Source organism: Ascidiella aspersa, chromosome 7 (assembly GCF_963924565.1).
Source record: "Ascidiella aspersa chromosome 7, kaAscAspe10.2, whole genome shotgun sequence".
Lineage (NCBI taxonomy): Eukaryota > Metazoa > Chordata > Ascidiacea > Phlebobranchia > Ascidiidae > Ascidiella > Ascidiella aspersa.
Genome location: NC_139453.1, coordinates 13,953,960 through 13,973,597, shown reverse-complemented (window position 1 = coordinate 13,973,597; position 19,638 = coordinate 13,953,960). Strand labels below are relative to the sequence as shown.

The following is a 19,638-nucleotide window of genomic DNA, read 5'->3' as shown; positions in this document are numbered from 1 at the left end:
CCCATGTGTATTTGTGGAAGAATATTATATGAACTGATCAGCGGTTTGTTGCAGGCAACCGTTTTTTTTAAGTAATAGTTTGGAGAAGCGACACATTTCACATGGTTATAATCGACCTACGACAAAATACGTGCCTAGAGACAGCCTGTATTGTAATTAAATCGCATGGTTTATCTTACGACCATTTGAATGTGGCTATTCCCTCAAGGTTACGTAAACGTGAATTACGCGTCAATGAAGAATTGATGGTAAACGACCTTTTGGATTCGCCTCACCAAGAGAAATAAACCTTTAAAATGACCCATCCGGTACTTTCCACGCATTGCGCGTTAGGCGGGACAAAATAGCCAATTAAAAAAGCACTAAACGGTGCATTTTCGCGATATCCACATCTGGTAATTTACATGGGGAATTTGAATGCATGCCCCTTCATTTTTATCCGCACTGTTTCACAGTAGCAAAAAAAACTTAAAAAGAAGTGGAGCTAGATTTACTTTTACGGTGGTCAACGTAAGATGAATGTAGTTTAGGCAAGGCTAAAACACTTACAAAAATGGAGCTGTGTCCATTTGGAAGTGGTGCTTTTAACTGCCTTATTGATCGCCACGCATCGCCGCTTTGACACAAGTGCCTTCAAGTTGCGCGCGCATGCCTGATCCTAATGCATGCGACGTTAATCCGCAGGAAATGGATAGGGGAATAACCGTGCAGTAACGAATATCTGCTATGAATGCTGCCAATTCGACTCCCTGGCAATCGCCCGATCCCACCAGCGCCAATTCCAACGAGGTTTGTCACGCGCGCCTCTGATTGTTACTGGTCCCTGTGCTCGGTTAAAGCCCGAGATATTTCAATCAACAGCTATAGCGCTCTATCGCTTTCTAATTGAAATCGGTCGCGTTTATTGCTCAGGCCCACAGGGGATGTGAAGGACAATATAGGAAACATGGTCGAAAGAAGTGTGCGCAATTTGAAAAATCTTTATCAACAGTAATTGGCTGCGGCATCACCACTGGGTCATACCAACTGATTTTGTCCTACAAATATTATATTCCTTTTTTCATGAAGGAACGATCTTTTTAATAAAAGAATCGGTTCTGCTACGTTTATTGCGCAAAGTGGCGTTACTTTTCTTTAAAAGAATCAATTTTAAAACTCAATTAATTTCTGTTTGCTGTAACCGAAAAAAAAACGCATATTTTAAATGGCTATATCGGTATAACGTGTTTTATCTTTTTAATTCAGTGACTCCCAACCAGTGTGTCGCGAAACTATTTTAGGTGGGTCGCGAAGCATTTCTAAATGTTATTAATTTATATTAGATCGGGAAATTATTGCATTATCATTACGTAACATTTATGCACCAACATCACAAATACGTAATAATTAGATGTGTTGTGTTTCATTAACTATTTCAGTACGTACGCCAGTAGTAAAGATCCAGGTTTTATGTAACTTTATTTGTTCGGTCATATCTTATTGTGGGTCACACAATAAAACTAGAATTAAAAGTGGGTCGTTTACTGAAAAAAGGTTGGGAAGCAAAGCTTTAATTTGTGTTCCGTCGTTTGGCAAGTGAATTTTGAAGCACTATCTTGACGTAAGAGACCTTTGAAAGCTTTCACAAACAGAATGTCAAAACAGGTTAAGAAGTCTTGTTCCTATTGACAGTTAATAAACTGTCAATCACTCATGAAATAACAATAAAACTTCTATGTCTTCGTAGTTTTAATAGGCACTTAAAATTCAACAAAGTATCCAAAAATAGTATAATTTCGTGAAATTGCTAATCCCTATAAGGTCTTTTTTTCAAGACTTTTTACTGTTATGGCTTACAGTTATAATGTACTATATCCGCCTTGCATATACCAATAGTACAACAAATGGTGATTTTATTATGTTTTTGTTAACCTTTAGCTCTTAACTCCTCCGAACACGTAAAGTTGTACAAGTAAACAAACTACAGCTGTTTAGAAACACAATTTAATGAGGACAAAAATACAAGCTTGCACTTCTAAAAAAAACAGAATCTGTATATGTGTGCAGGAATATTACCACTTTAGTGAAATTTATAATATCATAATAACGTTTTAACTGTTTTTTCTTTGCCAGGCTTATGTGCCAAACGGGACGTTTCCTTACGACTCGCTCAACTTCAGTACAGCGTCATATCCCGGCGATGTGACGTCACAATTAAATGACGTGGAAGACGAAAATCCCTTTGAGCAGGTAATTGACATTAATCAAGATTAGAACGGTTGTTTTCATAACGATTTTCCGAGCTTAAATATACGAAACCATTTTGCGCCACATATAGACAAACCTTATATTTTTATATAATTTGTTCCCAGATAATAAATAACGTCGGTTTATAACAGGAGTTGGCAACCGTTCCGATTCGCGGCCAGGAACCAATCTTATAAAGGTCTCGGAGGGCCGAAATAACTTTCAATTCACAGTTAGTTTTTTTTAAAGCGTGTAGTTTTAAAGCCTTTTATTGCAACTTTAATTAAGAGAGGTCCTATAGGATGTTTTGCTATAGACAATTAGTCTAATTACATTGAAGAAGGCGGTAAAGCGTGGTATTTTTTTCAAAAGACGCATGAATTCGTGCGAAGCCTTGTTGCTGAAGTTTCACTGTTCAAAAGAAAATACGAGAAAGATACGATACGAGCGAAACTCTATTGTTTGCATTTACGTTGTTAAAATAGTCAGAAAATATTGGATATGACCTCGATCCCAGTTTGTTAAAGAGGAGCGGGCCGGATGATTCACATATCCGGGCTGTAGGTTGCCGACCTCTGATTTATAACTTCGTTTACAACATATAAGCGACTTCTATTTATTTAAGATAGTAAGTTGTATACTTATAAATCTCTATCAATATCGCATCAATCGACACTCTTTAAATACGGTGTGTTTTGGCGCAAATTTACTCTTTTAGTGTGCATTTCAGTCATAGTAACTCCCAGTCCATCAAACCAAGTGGTCTAACCTTTTTTTGCAAGTTTAAAATGAGCGCAAAACAACAATAAGACAAACAACAGTAACACAAGTTAAACGTTATACAGAAAAGATTACTAACCACTGTTGGAATTACTTCGGAAAAGTGATGTCGGACAGCTCAAGTTGAAAAAGACAACTTTTTTTCAGATTTCCGTTGAGCCAACTAAAAGTGTTTCAAAATTCCTGTTGTAGGCTTTTTCGTAGTTTTTCTTTTGTTAAATTCTATTGAGTTGATAAATTAAACAAAAAAAACATAAAAAATGTTAAAAAAAAATATTTTGCTTCTGTAAGTGACTTTTACATTAATATTTGGTTGGTACACACATTCCACAAGAATTTTCATTATATTAAACTATAAATAACAGAGTACAGGTTAATACTTAAGTAAAGACTTTGTGGCCCTTAGTTCGGGCTAACCGTACTAATTTAAGCCGTTCATTTCGATCTACCGCATCATTTTCGTGTCCCACGTTTAAAACTCGCAGAGCACACTGGCCGTTGCCGCTTGGTCGCTTCTTTATGGGACGATGGTGGTAGCAGCTCTGGTCGGCAACCTGGGCATCTGCTGGATCGTACTCTCTGTCAAGAAGATGCGAACTGTAACCAACTACTTCCTCGCCAGCACGGCATTCGCGGTAAGCAGCGTTGCGACCCATAATTATAATCAATCATATTATAATATATACACGCACGAAGAAATCGACGCGATTGTTAAAGCATGCTCCCCGCATTGGCTATGCAGGCTTTTGATAAGTTTGTCTTTGAGTGTGCATTTTTTTCCCTAGGAAGCCAGGTTTGAATATAAATATCAAACTTGAAATCAACTATAATGTAGCTTAATAATGAATTTCAAAGCCAAAACGTTCAAGTAAATCATTTTGATAAAATATCGAGTACATTATCTTGATAAAGACGTGTCGATACGCAATTGTATTATCATCAGTTAATGTGACCGAATATATCCAACCACCTCTTATAAAACGTGAAACGCAATTCTAATCATTCTAAGTTTCTTATCGTTCATATTAAGATACACTCAAAATAGTTGTGATAATGGCTTCAGTGCTCTTTTTGTCTTCAGTAACATTTTCTCATATGATGAGTTTTGTTGTCAAATCGACTTGGTTTTAAACAAGGCAATATTTTCAAGTCGTATAATCGGTCATGGCCATATTTTTCCATTGACTTAAAGGTCTAGGAAATCCCTCATTCTTATTCAGTGACGCCGGCAGTAATTAGTTTAGCGTTAAACTCACAATACCGCCAAGTACGAGACAGTACGGGAATCCCATATCAATTTTCATTTGGCGTAGATTTGAACATTGATTCATAACGGTAGGGTGATTACCACTTAAGGCAACATTTTCCAGATAAAAGGGGCTATTCAGCTTTTTGCATGTTTAAGGTTTGACTCTTAACTTAAATGAAAATGTTCTGTCTTCCGAGTGCTATCTATTAATTTAATGATTGCATATCAAAACTTTATTTTTTAAGGGGGTAATTCTATTACTTTTTTTCAGGAGTGCTTTTGTTTCAGTAACATCGCCAAAACGGTTACGAATCACTTGTTTAAAACATCAAAAAGTGTCAAGTTTTAGCATATTTGCGTCACCCAAAATTGGTCTCCAAAAAACGTTTACACCTCACTAACACAGTTGCGTCATTAAACAACAATGCCAACTATGTATCAAGTTGAAATAGTCTTCTGGTTTTCGGCACAGGACAGCAACGTGATCGTGTTCAACACAATTTTCAACTTCACGTTCGCGGTGCACGGCAACTGGCACTTCGGTCGCGCTTTCTGCCACTTCATCAACTTCCTGCCGGTCGGAGCCGTCTGCGCCAGCATCTCGTCCATCACCGTCATCAGCCTGGACCGCTTTATGGTCGTCATGTATCCCATGCGGCAGCGGACGTCGCGCAAGATCGGTGAGACGCCGCGTTCCGTTTGCGAAAAAACGCGTCTCGATTTACCGCAGAATTTTATGAAGTAAATGCTTTAGGTTGCAAGTGTGTTTAACTGTTTATGTTGAATGCCGAAGCGGCTCGGGTCGAAGCGTGTGTATTTGCGGGGAAAGACTGAGACCGTGTGTTTGTCTGCGTATACAGTATGCGTGTTTGTTTGTATATGTGTGCGTGCGTGTGTGTATGTGTGTATGTGTGTGTGTATGTGTGTATGTGTGAATGTGTGAATGTGTGTATGTGTGTATGTGTGTATGTGTGTGTGTTTGTGTGTGTGTGTGTGTGTGTGTGTGTGTGTGTGTGTGTGTGTGTGTGTGTGTGTGTGTGTGTATGTGTGTGTATGTTTTTGTGTGCGTGCGCGTGTATTTGTGTGTGTATGCATGTGTTTTTTTTGTGTGTATGCATGTGTTAGCTTTCTGCGTGTGAATTAGGTGTGTTTAAGTGTGTTCTAGAGATACGTCACAGGCCCAATATAATTAAATAAGTTCTCTTGTCACAAACACCAATAATATCTGGGGGCTGTGACAAATTTTCCCGGGAGTCTTCTAATATATTTTACACTTATTATTAATTTTTTTATTAACTTAAAAAACTCCTTGGATTTGACTTTTTTCTTATAAGAGGCTCACAATTGTACAACGAGACCACTTCTAAACAAATTAGAGGACCACTGGTTTAGCCATAACTACAAGGTAGTTTAAAGCAGCATCGGGGATTGACTATCGACAAACAGCAAACATTATCGGTGCGTGAATGTCTTAAAATCAACTCGACGAAACTGTTTATAGATCGCATCTATAAGCGGCTGTTATCCCTCGATCCGGATCGCGACCGTCGTAGAAAGGAAGTGTAAATAAAGACGTAGCCAAAACACGGCCATATATATCATTGGGCATTCTCTTCGATCGGCGCGTATCGATTACGTCGTTGCCGTGCAGCATCGAATAGTCGATATTGGGTCATTAAATCTGCACCCGTCAGAACTCCGCTTACAGCACGATGCCCGCTCCTTCTAAAGAGCGTTAACACCAAATAGAGCCGCTTGGTGTTTTTTATTATTATATGCACGTGGCCTGAGAATTATCTTTATACCAATCACCAACATTTAGACACGAATTATCGTAAAGTTGTTTGCAATCGTGACGTATAGTGGTGTAACGAGGCGAGCGCTAAAAATAAACTGAAAAAGTTACAGCTATACCACTTACAAACTATAACACTTGTCATAGTATGAAGGTTTATCATAGTTGTAACGACAAGTTAAACATGTCTAAGGTCATGAGTTCGAACCTAACCGGAGGCTGTTTTTCCTTGTGTATTTCTGCCGTTTAAAAACTTCTGTATCAGCCGTTTACACATTTTACGACATTTGTAAGAGTTGCTCAAAAAATATTTCATTGCCATATGCTAAAACCCCTTTCCTCTGTTATTTTCTTTTTGGTTAATTAAGTAGAGGGCAGTGCGTCGCAGTCATATTGCAAGATTGAATTTCCGTTCCCCGTATACCCAGACTGTCGATGGCTCCGTGTATGAGGATAAATACTTTTGTCGCTTAGGTCTAGCCCGGGATCGAGCGAAAACATCTGATGCACCCCGTGCCAGTCTTAGATCGATAGGCGAAGTCTAATTTGCTCATTTATCTGTCTGTCCGTTTACCGCGGAACGGTTTCCTGCAGAAATGACGGTGATTTGACCTCCAGTTGCCAAGATGTGGCAATGTGTCTCTTGCAGGGCTCTAGATTTGTTGTTGAACTCACGTTAAGCAGGTTTTACTTGAAGTAGTTATGAGGTTGGTGAATGGAAGTTAACATACACTTTCGAAAAGAGAATTTTGTTTACCGATATTATATAAAACTTGATGTAAATTTTGACTCCTTTTGGACCAGGCGAGTATACATGCGGGACTTCTCGATCTGCCGAATCGATAACTTTGACACGATTCTGCTTCAATTTGGATTATTACGCGATAATTGGCGGCGCTGTCGTATACTATGGTCCTAATTAACCTAAAATCGATCGGATTTCGGTCGATGATTGACAGCGGTAACATGTAAATTATAAAAGTTCTATTGTTAGGATAGAAACTCCTATTCGGAAATTTGTTGGCCGACTATATTCCTTTCGGGCGCTAACACAAAACTAAGGTATAGGCTATGACCATTTATAGCGGAAGTGGTCTGGTGAATAAGCCTCTTGTTTGCTTTTGTAAAAGTAAAGTTTATAAACTACTTTTTGTCAGCTCTCCTTGGGTTGGGATAAGCCATCAGTCATTTTGGGAAATGTGCACATGCGCGTCCAACGAGGTTTACGGCAAAAGTTTTCACAAAAAGCAACCTGCTAACTAAAATAAAAACTTTGGAATGTATCCTAGAGCATTAAGAAGCGGCAAATATTGATTGTATATAGGAGGCGAAAGTGTTCTAAATTTCCGGTGTCCACTTTTTAAGGGTAACATCCATCTGGTGTTTTTAATATCCATAAATTTAGGGATGGGTCTAGAGTTTTTTTTTTGGTGGCTATTAAACTTTTCAGGAATGACTTTACAAAGTTACGTCATAACGCGAAGCCAAGATACAAGTAACTGTAAGAACCATTGTGTGCCCAATTATACCACAGAAGAAAGAAGATGGAGAAGAAGATGGCGGCAGTACGTTCATGCACATAAAATTGCAATATAACTGAATTAATTTGACAGAAAGTGAAATTTGAACGGGTGTAGTACTCTAGATGTTTTCACTTCAAAAACAGTAAGCATTGCAAACATGCAGTTTGCTAAACAGATGGACCACAAATAAGTTAAATAATATTACAAAGCCTTTTTGCGTTTTTTAGGTAGAAAAAAAAATTAAATTTTTGGGCAAGGCATTATGTTCCCCTGAATCCGCCCCTCCTCACAGAGATCAGGGCTGTGAAGTCGGGCTCGGACTCGGAACTCGGTACTCGAGTAAGACTGCATCAGACTGAGTCCCGAGTCCGACGAACGAATGCGCAGTACAAATACCTGACATCGCCGCAAACTGTAAATTTTAAATGTGGAAGACATTTTCCAACCTTGTAATAAGGGTGGATGTATTATAAGACACTCCTGTGAGTGGCTGATTATCCACTTTATTTTGGTTACCTAAATGGAATACAGGCTGTAGAGTCGAACTCGCAACTCGGGAGTGAGACTCGCGTTGATTTTTTTATTGATGTCGGACTCAGGAGTTTGATTCGGATTATTTTTATATACGATTACGCATCCCTGCAAAAATACACACGTCAATATGTGAAGGAATCATTGAACATTTTACCTCCTCTTTTCCCTTAAACGTTCCCGCAACTCTTTTAAGTATTTTTAACCCAGATTTTGTTGCGCAGCGCGGATGATTATCACCGGCATTTGGGTGGTTTCCTTGCTGATCGCTTCACCCCAGGGGTTCTTCGCCACCGTGATCGACACCCAGCTGGGTGAGGGAAAGCGATTTGTTTGCTACGTCAATTTTCCCGATGGTGACTTGGGTCAGCTCAGGCTCATGTGAGTTTTTGTGTAAAAAGTGAAAAAAGGCAACGCAACGATAAAAGATGACAATCAACAACCGAGTAAAATATCGAAAACTACATAATAAACAACAAAAAACTTGAAATTACTTTGAACAAGAATTACTAATTAACCTTGAGTTTAGTTAAAAGCACAATTTATAGTTATAGGAGTGTGGATGGCAAGGCTTCCTGTTTGAAAATTGTTTTAACACAGTCTATGCTTTTTGTTTAAAATTCACCCATACATGATTGTAAAATCGTTCCGAACAAAGGGTATCAATTAAAAAATCTTTCTTCCGACTTGATTAGCACAAAAACGCATTAGGGCTCGAGCGCGCAAGCAATTCACAAATTGTAGTTTAAAATTTATCGCATTTTGCTTTCATATTTGAATTCGTTCATATTTTGAACTTATTTAGTTATTGGAGTCTGGACCAATGGTTCCCAAACTTTAACAAAAATTGTAAAACCAAATGACGATGGCAACTGTGCGCGTTTCACTGCAATAATAAAGCTCAAAAAGCAAAAGCTTTTTCTTAAAAGGGGGAATAGGCTAACTTAGTTTGCATTATTTAATCTTTACTTGTTTTGGGTTGTGTTTGAGACTACACACTGTTTTTTTGCGGGCAATCATGGATCCCAATTGGTCCGCACGCCCCACTTTGAGAACCATTTTACCAGACCGTGTATGGAACCTATCCATGTAAAATCGTATTTTGTTGGCAACGGCAGCATACAACAGCATTTTAAGTAGATGAAATAAACAACAGGATGAAGAAGAAAATTACAATCGTGAATCACGATTATTACAAAATTAACAATGGAACTTTAAGAAATCAAATCACAAAATGGGCAAGCTGAACTGGATGCGTATGAGTTAAAAAAAACCTAAGAGGCTCATTGTTCGAAAATACTTTGGGTATCAAAAAGCAGTCATCATTGCAAACAATTTTGTTTTTGTCGTTTAGGCTCAAGTTTGTGAGAATGTTAACGTTCCATTTATTACAATGAGTTTACCAAACCTGGCTGGTGATACGCAACCAAGATTTAAACTCATGTCAGTCAGTGAATATAGTTTTTTGAAGGTTGTAATTTTCCGCCTAATTGGTTAATCGATTTTAAATATTTGCCAATACACCAGGGGTTCATTTGTCCCCTACCCCAGCCATTCACTCATGAAATCTTTCCCTGATTAGTTTACACCAACGGTGTCCAACCTGCGGCCGTCGATGAATAATTGTGTGGCCGTCAACACGTATTTTAATAAACATGTGTTGGCGGCCGTGTCCGTGCTGGCATGCGCTAATGGTTGATAATTTATATATTAAATGCAGATTAGAAACGATTACGACTTTAGTGAGTGCAGTTAATTTGATCAATCTGTGCTAAAACAAGTTGATTTCATTGATTGATGTGTAACAATCGGAATTGTGATGTCACATAAAGATAAAATGGGAATTGATGATACATAACTTACGGCTGAGCAGACATGTGTTATGCAAGTTGTGAATGGAATTAGGGCAAAAACTGTGGGACAGGTTGAGCGTATTTATAGAAAACCTTGTTTAAACGAATAAGATTATGTCAGTGATTCTTAAAAAATGTTATTGAGGAAATGGAGAGAGAATACATTGAGGATAGCCAGACACAAAAAATCCCGTATTTCGTTAATAGCAAAGCCTAAAAAAGATTAAATCATAAACCACAGACAGAAGGCCCGGGGTCCCAGTCAACAAGCATGGTACACCAGCCTGGAACTGCATGCACGCCGTTTTGACGACCAGCCCTTAGCTGCGTCACGTGTCATATGAAAAAAAACACGAATTTTTTCGCGCTTCGCGCGATTAGACTGTTTTCCAGTTCTAGATTTTTGCACGAGATCGATAGCAACGACAAGTATGTTTAAGAATAATTGTTCTATGACGTCACGTTTTGACCCAATTTTCTGACGTCATCTCTAAATAAAAGTGTACCGGCGGCCGTGAGATAAATAAAGACTGTCAATGAGGCCGTCAACAGCTAAAAGGTTGGGCACCCCTGGTTTACACTCATACAAATGGACGTATATAGCTTTTCCACGAAGAGAAACCAAATGTTTTTTTTTGTTTTACAGATATCAAGTGTTTTTCATGGTGCTGACCTATTGGCTGCCTCTGATTATTCTCGCGGTGAGCTACGTTGCCATGGGACTGCGCTTACGTGGTAACAACGCCAATCAGATTGGGCACAATAATGAGTCACAGCTTCGAAGGATACAAGGAAACAAAAAGGTGACTTATAAGGATATTTTGTTAGTTTTCCGAACCATTGTTGTCTTCTCGAAAATCATATAGCGTTTTCGCTATACGTCGGACGTTCATGTGACGCTGTCGTAGGCCGTATAGGATTACGCTCACCATGAGACTGTTAAAACCCAGATCCTTATATCGGCTATCATGTCATTTTTACAAATAACTATATTTCAAAGGAAGTCGTACCGGTAAGAAGTTTTAAATTTTAGCTGTTTTACGGGTTCCTAAAATAACAAAATTTGAGACGTTTCAATGTCGATTAATATCTCTTTTTTTAAATCGCAGCCACAAGGTTTCGCCTTTTCACGTATTAGGGGCCAAACAGTTTTATTTGAACAATAAAAATAAGCCTTGAATATTAAAAAAAACATGTGATGGTTTCCCTTATGAAATACCTTGTGGTACTCTTTCTCGTTGTTGTTTGGGCTGCAAGATGTTATACGATAAAATAATGATTATTCATAACAAATTTTTAAACTGTATGAAACTGTTGCATTCATAATAATGTTAATCGTTGTTATTTGGTTTAAAAGTATTTGGCTAAAAAACACATTTAAAATGATAGTTTAATCCAATCATTTTGCCTTAGTACTTGCAAACATATGGTTCTTTATACTGCTTTTATCTTATTGGTGCAGGTGCCTCAAAAGGGCCGTTGGCCTTCTCAGGAAAACTCATGTATCAATTTTCGTGTCCAGTGACTATTGACGTCACATTAATTAGGAGCGCGCGTCATCGGTAACGTAAATCAATTTGCAATTTTTCGCTTTGATGACGACTACAGCCCATGTGTGTTGTTGTCCTAACGTCACAACGACACAAATAATTCAAAACTGATTTGAAAGATCAAAAATATTTGAAGACCAATGTTCTATATCCGTCCACCCGCGCGACCCAAACTCCCCTTTCTCCACCACGTTGAGCTTTCTGCGATCGTTAGATCGACATGTCGGCTTGCGTGCCGCCTGTCGGTTTTCCGGAAATTTATGTGAGCTCGTGGCCAATTGATCATACCAATCAGACAAATAAACGCCCACTGGACTGTACAGCAGTCGCCCTTGGCTGCGGGGTGGTTTGACGAGTGTTTGAATTAACAATTAACCTCTTGTTAGTCATGGAATTCCAGCATTTATCACATGTTTTGACAAAAACGTGACTTTAAATCATAAATTTAGCTGTTTCACAACCTAAATACGACGATGGAATCGTAAAACGACTATTTGATAAAATGAATGGGGCGGAGTTCTTCTTTTTCACAAACTTTTTTAAATTTCCTAAAGTTTCTGGTGACATCCTGCGTAATCCAAAAGACAAGTGCCTTTGTTAACTCCCTCGGAATCCTATATACCGGTTAAAACGTATGTGTTATGTTTTACTCTGACTTTGTTCGCCCTTGTTTTCGCACCTGTTGTGTAGTTAAACGTCAACATTTAATGATATATTTGGTCAGCCAAGAAGTTTGTCAATACCAGTAAGTACTTATTCAAATACCAGTAAATCTTTTTTTGTTTTGTTACCATATTAAAGGAAAATGTGAATGAAGGTGTTACAAAGGAAAAAAATGATTGTAAAGCCCCGTATTCCGTTAGTATTCGCGGTTGCCCTTTATATCAATACAGTTTAAAAAGCGAATAGTAAAACGAATTTACTAATACATATAGATCAGGTTAACTAGAGTTTAAAATTTAACATTGGATGACAAAAATATTATAGAGAATTTATTGGTGGATGTGTTTCTTACTTATGTACGGCGTTGCGAGTATTCATGGACGTTCAACGTTTTAAACTTGGTTTGTCCATTTTAACCGGGCAACTTTGTCGTTCCCGATACATGCGCAATTGTGCACTCTTAGAAACAGATTTAATCGATTTCCACGTCGGTGTACCATGCTTCCTACTTAGCCTGCTGCCAGGGTCGGATGCAAAGGTAACTAGGTCCCTTTGTTTGGTTATGTACGGTGGTCGGTGGTATTTGCGCTTTGTGAGGAAACATCGTTAGCTTATAGGCACCCTTAGCTGCTGTGCACAAATTCTATAAAAAAGCAACTCCGGCCTAATTAATCTGATTAATGCATCTTTTTGGAACTTCGTTTGAATCGAATAATGCTATGGTATCGTTATTAAAACATCTTCAACTGAATTTTTAACAAGATAAGCACAAACTGAATGCTTTTACGTTTTGGCATAAACTGATATGGATCGTTTACCTGCCGCCATACAGCTCTAAATGACTGGCCTTTAGCTGGTTTGCTAAAATTAACGTAGAAATGCCAGTTGTTTCGAGCGAATAACGTTGTGTGCTCAAAGCGTGTATATTAAATATTTAGATGATTTACTTCACACGCATATATATATCCTTTTTGCCCTAATTGTTTTTGCTTGTCTAAGTGTTACTAAATTTGGACGTTGGTTCGTTCTTCACCCAAGTACCAGATTTCACTTGTCTCCTTATGTGCTTTAAGATCTGCATTATATTTAGCCATTTTTGAACCATTTGTCCTGAAAATATTGGGGGGATGTAACACCTAGGAAATTTTTGCTTGTCAGTTTTTTAAAGTCATCAACTGATCATGGTGGAATGTATAGGAATGCAGTATGCGCAAAGTGCTTCATACAATTGTCATTCTGAAGTATGTTGGGTTATCCCTTGTTTTATTAGGCCTAAATAAGACCTAGAAGTAAATTTCAATTGAACTTCAAATCCCACTTTTTTGTTTCGCTATAGATGCGTTTCTCTATAGGCTATAGTGCGACTGTATAGTGCGACGCCGCGTGTTATGCGGTCGATTTTATTCTGGCTTGCGCTTCTATACCTATTTAATTCCACAATAGACGGTTGCTCGTGGGATTTGAACTAATTAAATACCTTTAAAGTGTATGGTGCAGTTCAGGGCCCAGCTTATTAGGCTGTAGGTCATTATTTAATTTTCACATGTCCTGATTAGGTCTTTAAGTTCGCATCTCTTAAAAGGGATTCGTCCTTCTAAAATGTCATTTTAGATAGCAGTTCCAATAAGAGACAAACGCATTTCTTAAAGCTTAATGTTAAAATGTGTAGGAAACACGTGATTTTTTAAGAGAAATATGTTTTTAATGATACTAATTTAAGCGTCTTTATTCTTTCATGACTCCAATTTAGGTGTGTATTGGGCTTAGGGTATTTTCTTGTTAATTATATTTTATAGTAAAGGTATCTCTAAAATATGATTACGCCAAGCCATTTATGGCTAAACGCCCGTTTTTGTTCTTTAATTAAAAAAAAACAAACAGAGTATCGTTTAAAGAAAAAGGATGCAAGTCACTGAAATCAAGACGCATCATACTAAAACGCAAAACAGATTTGGGGCAGATAGCGATGATTGTCATTCAGTTTTACTTTGCAATATTCATAACACAAGATTCTGCTAATTTAGCAGATTAAATTGGTATCCTGCAAGACCGATATGAATATTTCATTAACACAGCTTTCGAAAACAAGAAGCGAAACGCAAACTGAAGCGGAAATTATTTAAAGCGGTACGAACCATTTTCCCAAATCTGCTCCGCCGGGTTTCAGCCTCGTATCGCCATAGGAACGCCTTTTCACCAGGGTAATGCCGCGCACCGACATTAGGCTAATCTGCTTACCCAGGAGGCGATGCGCGCGCTTTTGGCCCGTCCCCGCTTCCGTGTTGCCCGTACTCGGCGCGCGCTAATTGGCAGGAATTTGTGCCGCAAATCGAATTGCGGTCGGGCCGGGCGCGCATTCGCGGCCCGAAATTGATACCCAAATGCGCGCGCAATATCGCTGTGACGCAATTACCTTTGTGGGTCGGGTCGTCGCAACTCGCGAAGCCGGACCGCGGCGCCCTCATCGATTTTCGCGGCTGTTTTGGTTTCGTTGTTTGTTTGTTTGCTGTTACTGGAACCTTTTCCGACTTGTTCAAGAGCGACCGGTAATTCGGTTTGTTCGCTGCTTGAACCTGCATTTAGTCACCTATTCGCCGCCGAATTCCCCCGCCTGTTCGCACAAATCCACTTTTTCCTTGGCCACAATTGACGTCGAACGGTAAATCGTTTAACAAGGCCAACAACGGACATTAGGTGTGCTTTGCTTTGTCGGATACGAGTTGTTGTTTTAAGTACCTTACCTTTACCTGCCACTTTACTCGTAGTAGTTTTTAAACGTTACAACCTGGTGGAGAATTTCGGGTAGAAAATAATTGTGCAGTGTAGAATAAATGATTTTAACTTCAAATAAGAATACTTATACAAACTCTTATAATACACAAGATGTTAAATAATATATAATAAAATGCAGCGAAGGTATTCCGGTATAATTTATCGGTTAAGGAATTAAAAAGATAATTCGCGGACCTTTTTAACGTTTTTCACAGACCCCCAGCTGTCCCCAGACCCTAATGATTCATTGCTATTCCGTCGTACGATCTATGCTCTTAAAATAATTGTTTTAAAGGTTATAGGACTACGGTAATATGGTATCACGCTACAAGGGCACACAACATATCTAATTAAAATTGTTACTGCTTTGATTGCCCTAAGTGCAAATATGCTGGCTCTGCCAACTGATAGCACAGCAGAAATTTCCGATCGATAATGCCAGTATATGCAAATGTCCACCGCTTATGAGCTAGAATCAATTCTGAAACGAAAACGAAACTTTACCCAACATGTTAAGTGCATCGGTCTTTTTTAAATCGCGAATTTATTTAAATTGTTGCCAATTTCTTACATTTTCCTTTTGACAGTCTTACATTTGACGTCCATATGTTTACTTTTATTCAGCATCGTTTGAGAAGTGAGTGTTTGTTCTTGCTTGTCGCAATTCATGGCACCCCCGCAGCATTCAAATCATAATTGCCTAACCCAATTTCGTAGCAGGACAACAACTTTTTTGTTGGTTACACCAGAACATCATCGTTTTGGTTTTGCTTATCGTTTTAAATCACCTTTTGAATAGTCTCATGTGACATAATAACGCACCTAACAATCGACTGGAAATTCAAACTGAGTGACACGTGAGACTGTTGTTTCGGTTACATCAGTAATTCTCAACGTTTTATGGTTTACGGCTACCCTAAAAAAAACAAGTAGATTTTCGTCACCCGAATTGGAATTTTCGTTGAGTTTTTTACTGAAATGTCACTATACATGGAACTGGAACAACACAATCAACTTAAAACATGTAGAAAGTGTCATTTGGTATAATGGTCTCTAATCGTACACAAATAGTTATCCCTTAGCTCACCAATAAGGCAAAAATCAGAATCTTAAAAATTCTCAAATACTTATCCGCACCCTTGAGCATTGGAAATGGCACACCAGGGCGCCGCGGCACCCCGGTTGAGAACCACTGGGTTACATAAACGCTTTCATTTCAACTTTTTTCACACTGCAATTTGAACGACACAGGCGGTGCGTATGATGATGCTGGTAGTGGTGGTGTTCGCTGTGTGTTGGTTTCCCTACCACACCTATTTCCTTGCTGGATTCTTCATGCCCGAGATCTACCAGTGGACGCAGATCCAGCAGGTCTACCTGGCAGTCTTCTGGTTGGCGATGAGCAGTGCAATGTACAATCCGATCATTTACTGTTGGGCAAGCAAGAGGTAAAAAGCTGTGCTGCCGTTTTATTGACGTTACATTTTTACTGATGTGTTGTGGTTGTAGCAGTCGTCCAATTCAAAAATTAGAGTAATGCGCCTAATTCTAATTCTAATCTAATTTGTGTACGAATTGAGTGATCCAACTTGGGTTTATTCTAATTTTTTGTACATTTTTGCTTCATTGGCACTTTCAAAACTGAAAAAAAGGTGTTTTGTCTCCCAATCATGGATTTCTTAAGTTTTTGTGCAGTTCCAAGCCTAAGTCGAAAAGGTTATCAGTATAATTGTTGTCTTTAAAATGCGATTTACTTTTAATACATTTTTTGATTTATTTTGACTTATTTTGTAGGTTTCGCGAAGAGTTTCTGCGCATTTGCGGTTCCCAGTTGAGCAGAGGCGACGTGTAAGTACGAAAATAAACGGTTTTAAAAGAAATTTTTGAAGAACTTTCGGTTTGACTTTTTACTATTATCACTTGATTATTTATTAGGACAAATTAACGTTAACTTACCTGTTATATGGAAATGTTACGGTTCCTAAAAAGTGGGATGATTTCAATTCGATAATATTCTTAAACTTACCATAACGTTTGCCCGAGCAAGAATTCTCACAAAACGTTTGTTAAATATTTAAAGTTGTTCGTTGAAATTAATAGCCGCTGTTGATATTAAATAAATGCTTTCTATGTTTTTTTACCAACATGTTCTAATGAAGATGTGACATGTTTTATGCTGAGCAACAAACTTCGATATATATAAGAAATAATAAAATCCAACAAATGGCATTTTAAAAACCATTGACTTCATTGAAGTTTAGTGGCTTCCAACGTTTGCTCAGTAATTTAATCCAAACATAATTCTTCACGGAATAACATGTTTTGTGTCCTGTCATTTACAGCGGCTTGTACTTTTGTTTTTCTTGGTCAGGACGGAAGGACCCCGCAGAGTCGACAGAGTAAAGATGTCTGAAGCGACGCGTCGACCCCGATGAACCTTCGGGAAGCAGAAAGAAGAGAACAATCGTCGTTTCCTGCCTTTTTCACAAATGTCAGGAAGGCACAGCGTGAACGTCCCTATTAGCGGTTCACGGGTCCGGGAATCCCAGAGACAATCCTGAGCCCTTGTTCCAATGTTCCAGAAGCACTGAGACGTCGCAAAAAAACAAGTCAACATGTTCCCAACGCAGAGCGACACTCTTTTTCATGTCTGTTTTTTTCTGTTTAACTTCATCGTTTGGATTGTTTCTTGCAAGATAATAAAGCTTTCACACATCGACTTTAAAGTTAGCGTTAAACTGAGAAAACTCTACTGCCCAAGCATTGATCCAACTTTATATCTTCAGCAGATTACAGCCTACAGGTTTATGGTATAATTTTGTCTAGTTAAACGCTAGTTTAATATTTTCTATCTTTGGTGCTGGAAAATAATTTATTGCATGGTTTGAAACGGGAAATTATTTTCCAATGAAAGAAAAGTTCACAAAAGGTTTCAAATAAATGAAAAGTCAACTAAACTAAACAGTATACGCAAGCAAATTGTCCGTTAACAGTTGAAAAACCTATTGGTCCTTTAAAAAGAAATAACGATCGAGGTCTCAAAGAACATGTTGATGTATGTAGAACATCGAAAAACACGACGCAGAAACGAACTAACAGGGAAATTACACAATCGCGTAGGTTACGACAGCGAAAGTACACAACCGAGGCGTTACCACAAAAGCTCAACCGCTTAAAAGCGTTTCGGTACATTGTCTTACTATTAGTCTGCACTCAAATATCCTCCTTTATCCACATCAGTTCCCCTACTTTCAAACTCCCTTTCGTTGGGTGGTGTCTCATGATTGGTTAAACGTGTTTCAGTCGTGTAATTTCGCTGTAATGTTGTTGGCCAACCTAACCTGATTCAATTTAAAAACACCGACCCGAAAATGCAATGGGTTTAAGGTTGCTGTAAAAGCGCGTGTTGCATGTACCAATCATTTACGCTTCCAAATCTAAAACACTTGTACATATATATGAGGCATGCGTGTTGATTACAAGTCTCATTAAACTAACTTGCCTCGACCAATCAACCTGGCTATTGCTTCAATAAGTATTGCTGTAGTCTGATTACAAATCCACACAGTTTTTGTTGGCTATTATGGACAAGCCGGCAAATGCCGGCAAGCACAACCACTCACTGTATTGACTAGACAAGACTGGTTATATTGATATAAGCTTTCGCATATATAAGTTGAAAGTTTGCATAAAAGAGGAAAGGCAACACCAAAAAGCGGAAATGATTTATAACCCGGAGCCTTTTTGGCAGCCGGGAACTTTAACAATAACGCGTTCACACAAGTGAAATACTTTTATCTGTTACGGAAGTATGTGTCACGATATAACATTTATCATGTGTGAAACAGCCGAATGCTTTGTTCTCAGAATGACAGCGAGTGTTTGGTAAAAGGCGTGAAAAAGTGACAAATCATAAATCGTAACATATTTGATAAATACACAATACAATAAATTCCAAATTATCCACTAATTATTACTTAAGACGCTAAATATATGTGTTTAACTTTAAATCAAAATGCACATGTGTAAATTATTTAACTAAAGGAGCCATAGCCATTCCGCAGGTAGTACTAGCTAACAATATGGGCTCCTTGGTCGAAGTCATGAGTTCCAAGCTGAACACAAGCTTGCCTTTCTAGCGGACAAGGCCTTCTTTGCAAATAAATTCCTATTGGAAAAAAACTTATTTGCAAACTGATTTTGGTACTAACGATTCTCCTCCGGTAAATGTTTGATCAACTGCGATCCAAGACGTTTTGACTATTTTAAAGTTCAGTGTACGTGCAAAATGCGTTAGCAGCGGTTACCAACCATGGAGTCCACGGACCCCCAAGGGACCTTTTAAAAGTTTGCAAATGGCCGTGAGTACATTTGAAATGAATGTTTGAAATAGACAACGTTTTTTTAATGTAACATTTTGTATTTATTTCAAAGCATTTTTTAATTTAATTCTACCAGAATTAGAGATTCAAAGTTCATTGGTATTTATTTATAAAATTCTGGATTTATATCAATTTTTTCATAGAGCGTCCGTAATCCTAATAATTCTTTAGAAGTGGTTCATGTCTAAAAACGTTTGTGAGCCTTGGTAGGCAACCTACTGCTCTAAGGGCGCACTTTGCTCTGTCATTTGTGTGCCTAGCTGACACTGCAAATTGATTTAGAAAAACATAATGTAAATAAATAATGGTGTTAT

The 19,638-nt window shown here is 38.3% G+C and overlaps 1 protein-coding gene across 1 annotated transcript; it reads left to right on the top strand.

The window, feature by feature from the left end:
* LOC146137962 (neuromedin-K receptor-like) lies at window positions 1-17,655 on the top strand. Its single transcript, XM_083393668.1, has 9 exons — window positions 1-789; window positions 2,113-2,229; window positions 3,492-3,641; window positions 4,728-4,935; window positions 8,329-8,485; window positions 10,604-10,760; window positions 16,194-16,390; window positions 16,737-16,790; window positions 17,314-17,655. Exons 1-9 carry the CDS (start codon window positions 727-729, stop codon window positions 17,375-17,377), a joined length of 1,167 nt encoding a protein of 388 aa, XP_083249794.1. The 5' UTR covers window positions 1-726; the 3' UTR covers window positions 17,378-17,655.
* The last annotated feature ends 1,983 nt before the right edge of the window (window positions 17,656-19,638 follow it).

Excerpts from the sequence above, each read along its gene's own strand:
- LOC146137962 (XM_083393668.1), top strand. The coding sequence starts at position 727 with ATGAATGCTGCCAATTCGACTCCCTGGCAATCGCCCGATCCCACCAGC. Across the intron at positions 790-2,112 it reads CCAGCGCCAATTCCAACGAG|GCTTATGTGCCAAACGGGAC; the intron begins GTTTGTCACGCG and ends TTTCTTTGCCAG. Across the intron at positions 16,791-17,313 it reads CAGTTGAGCAGAGGCGACGT|GACGGAAGGACCCCGCAGAG; the intron begins GTAAGTACGAAA and ends TTTCTTGGTCAG.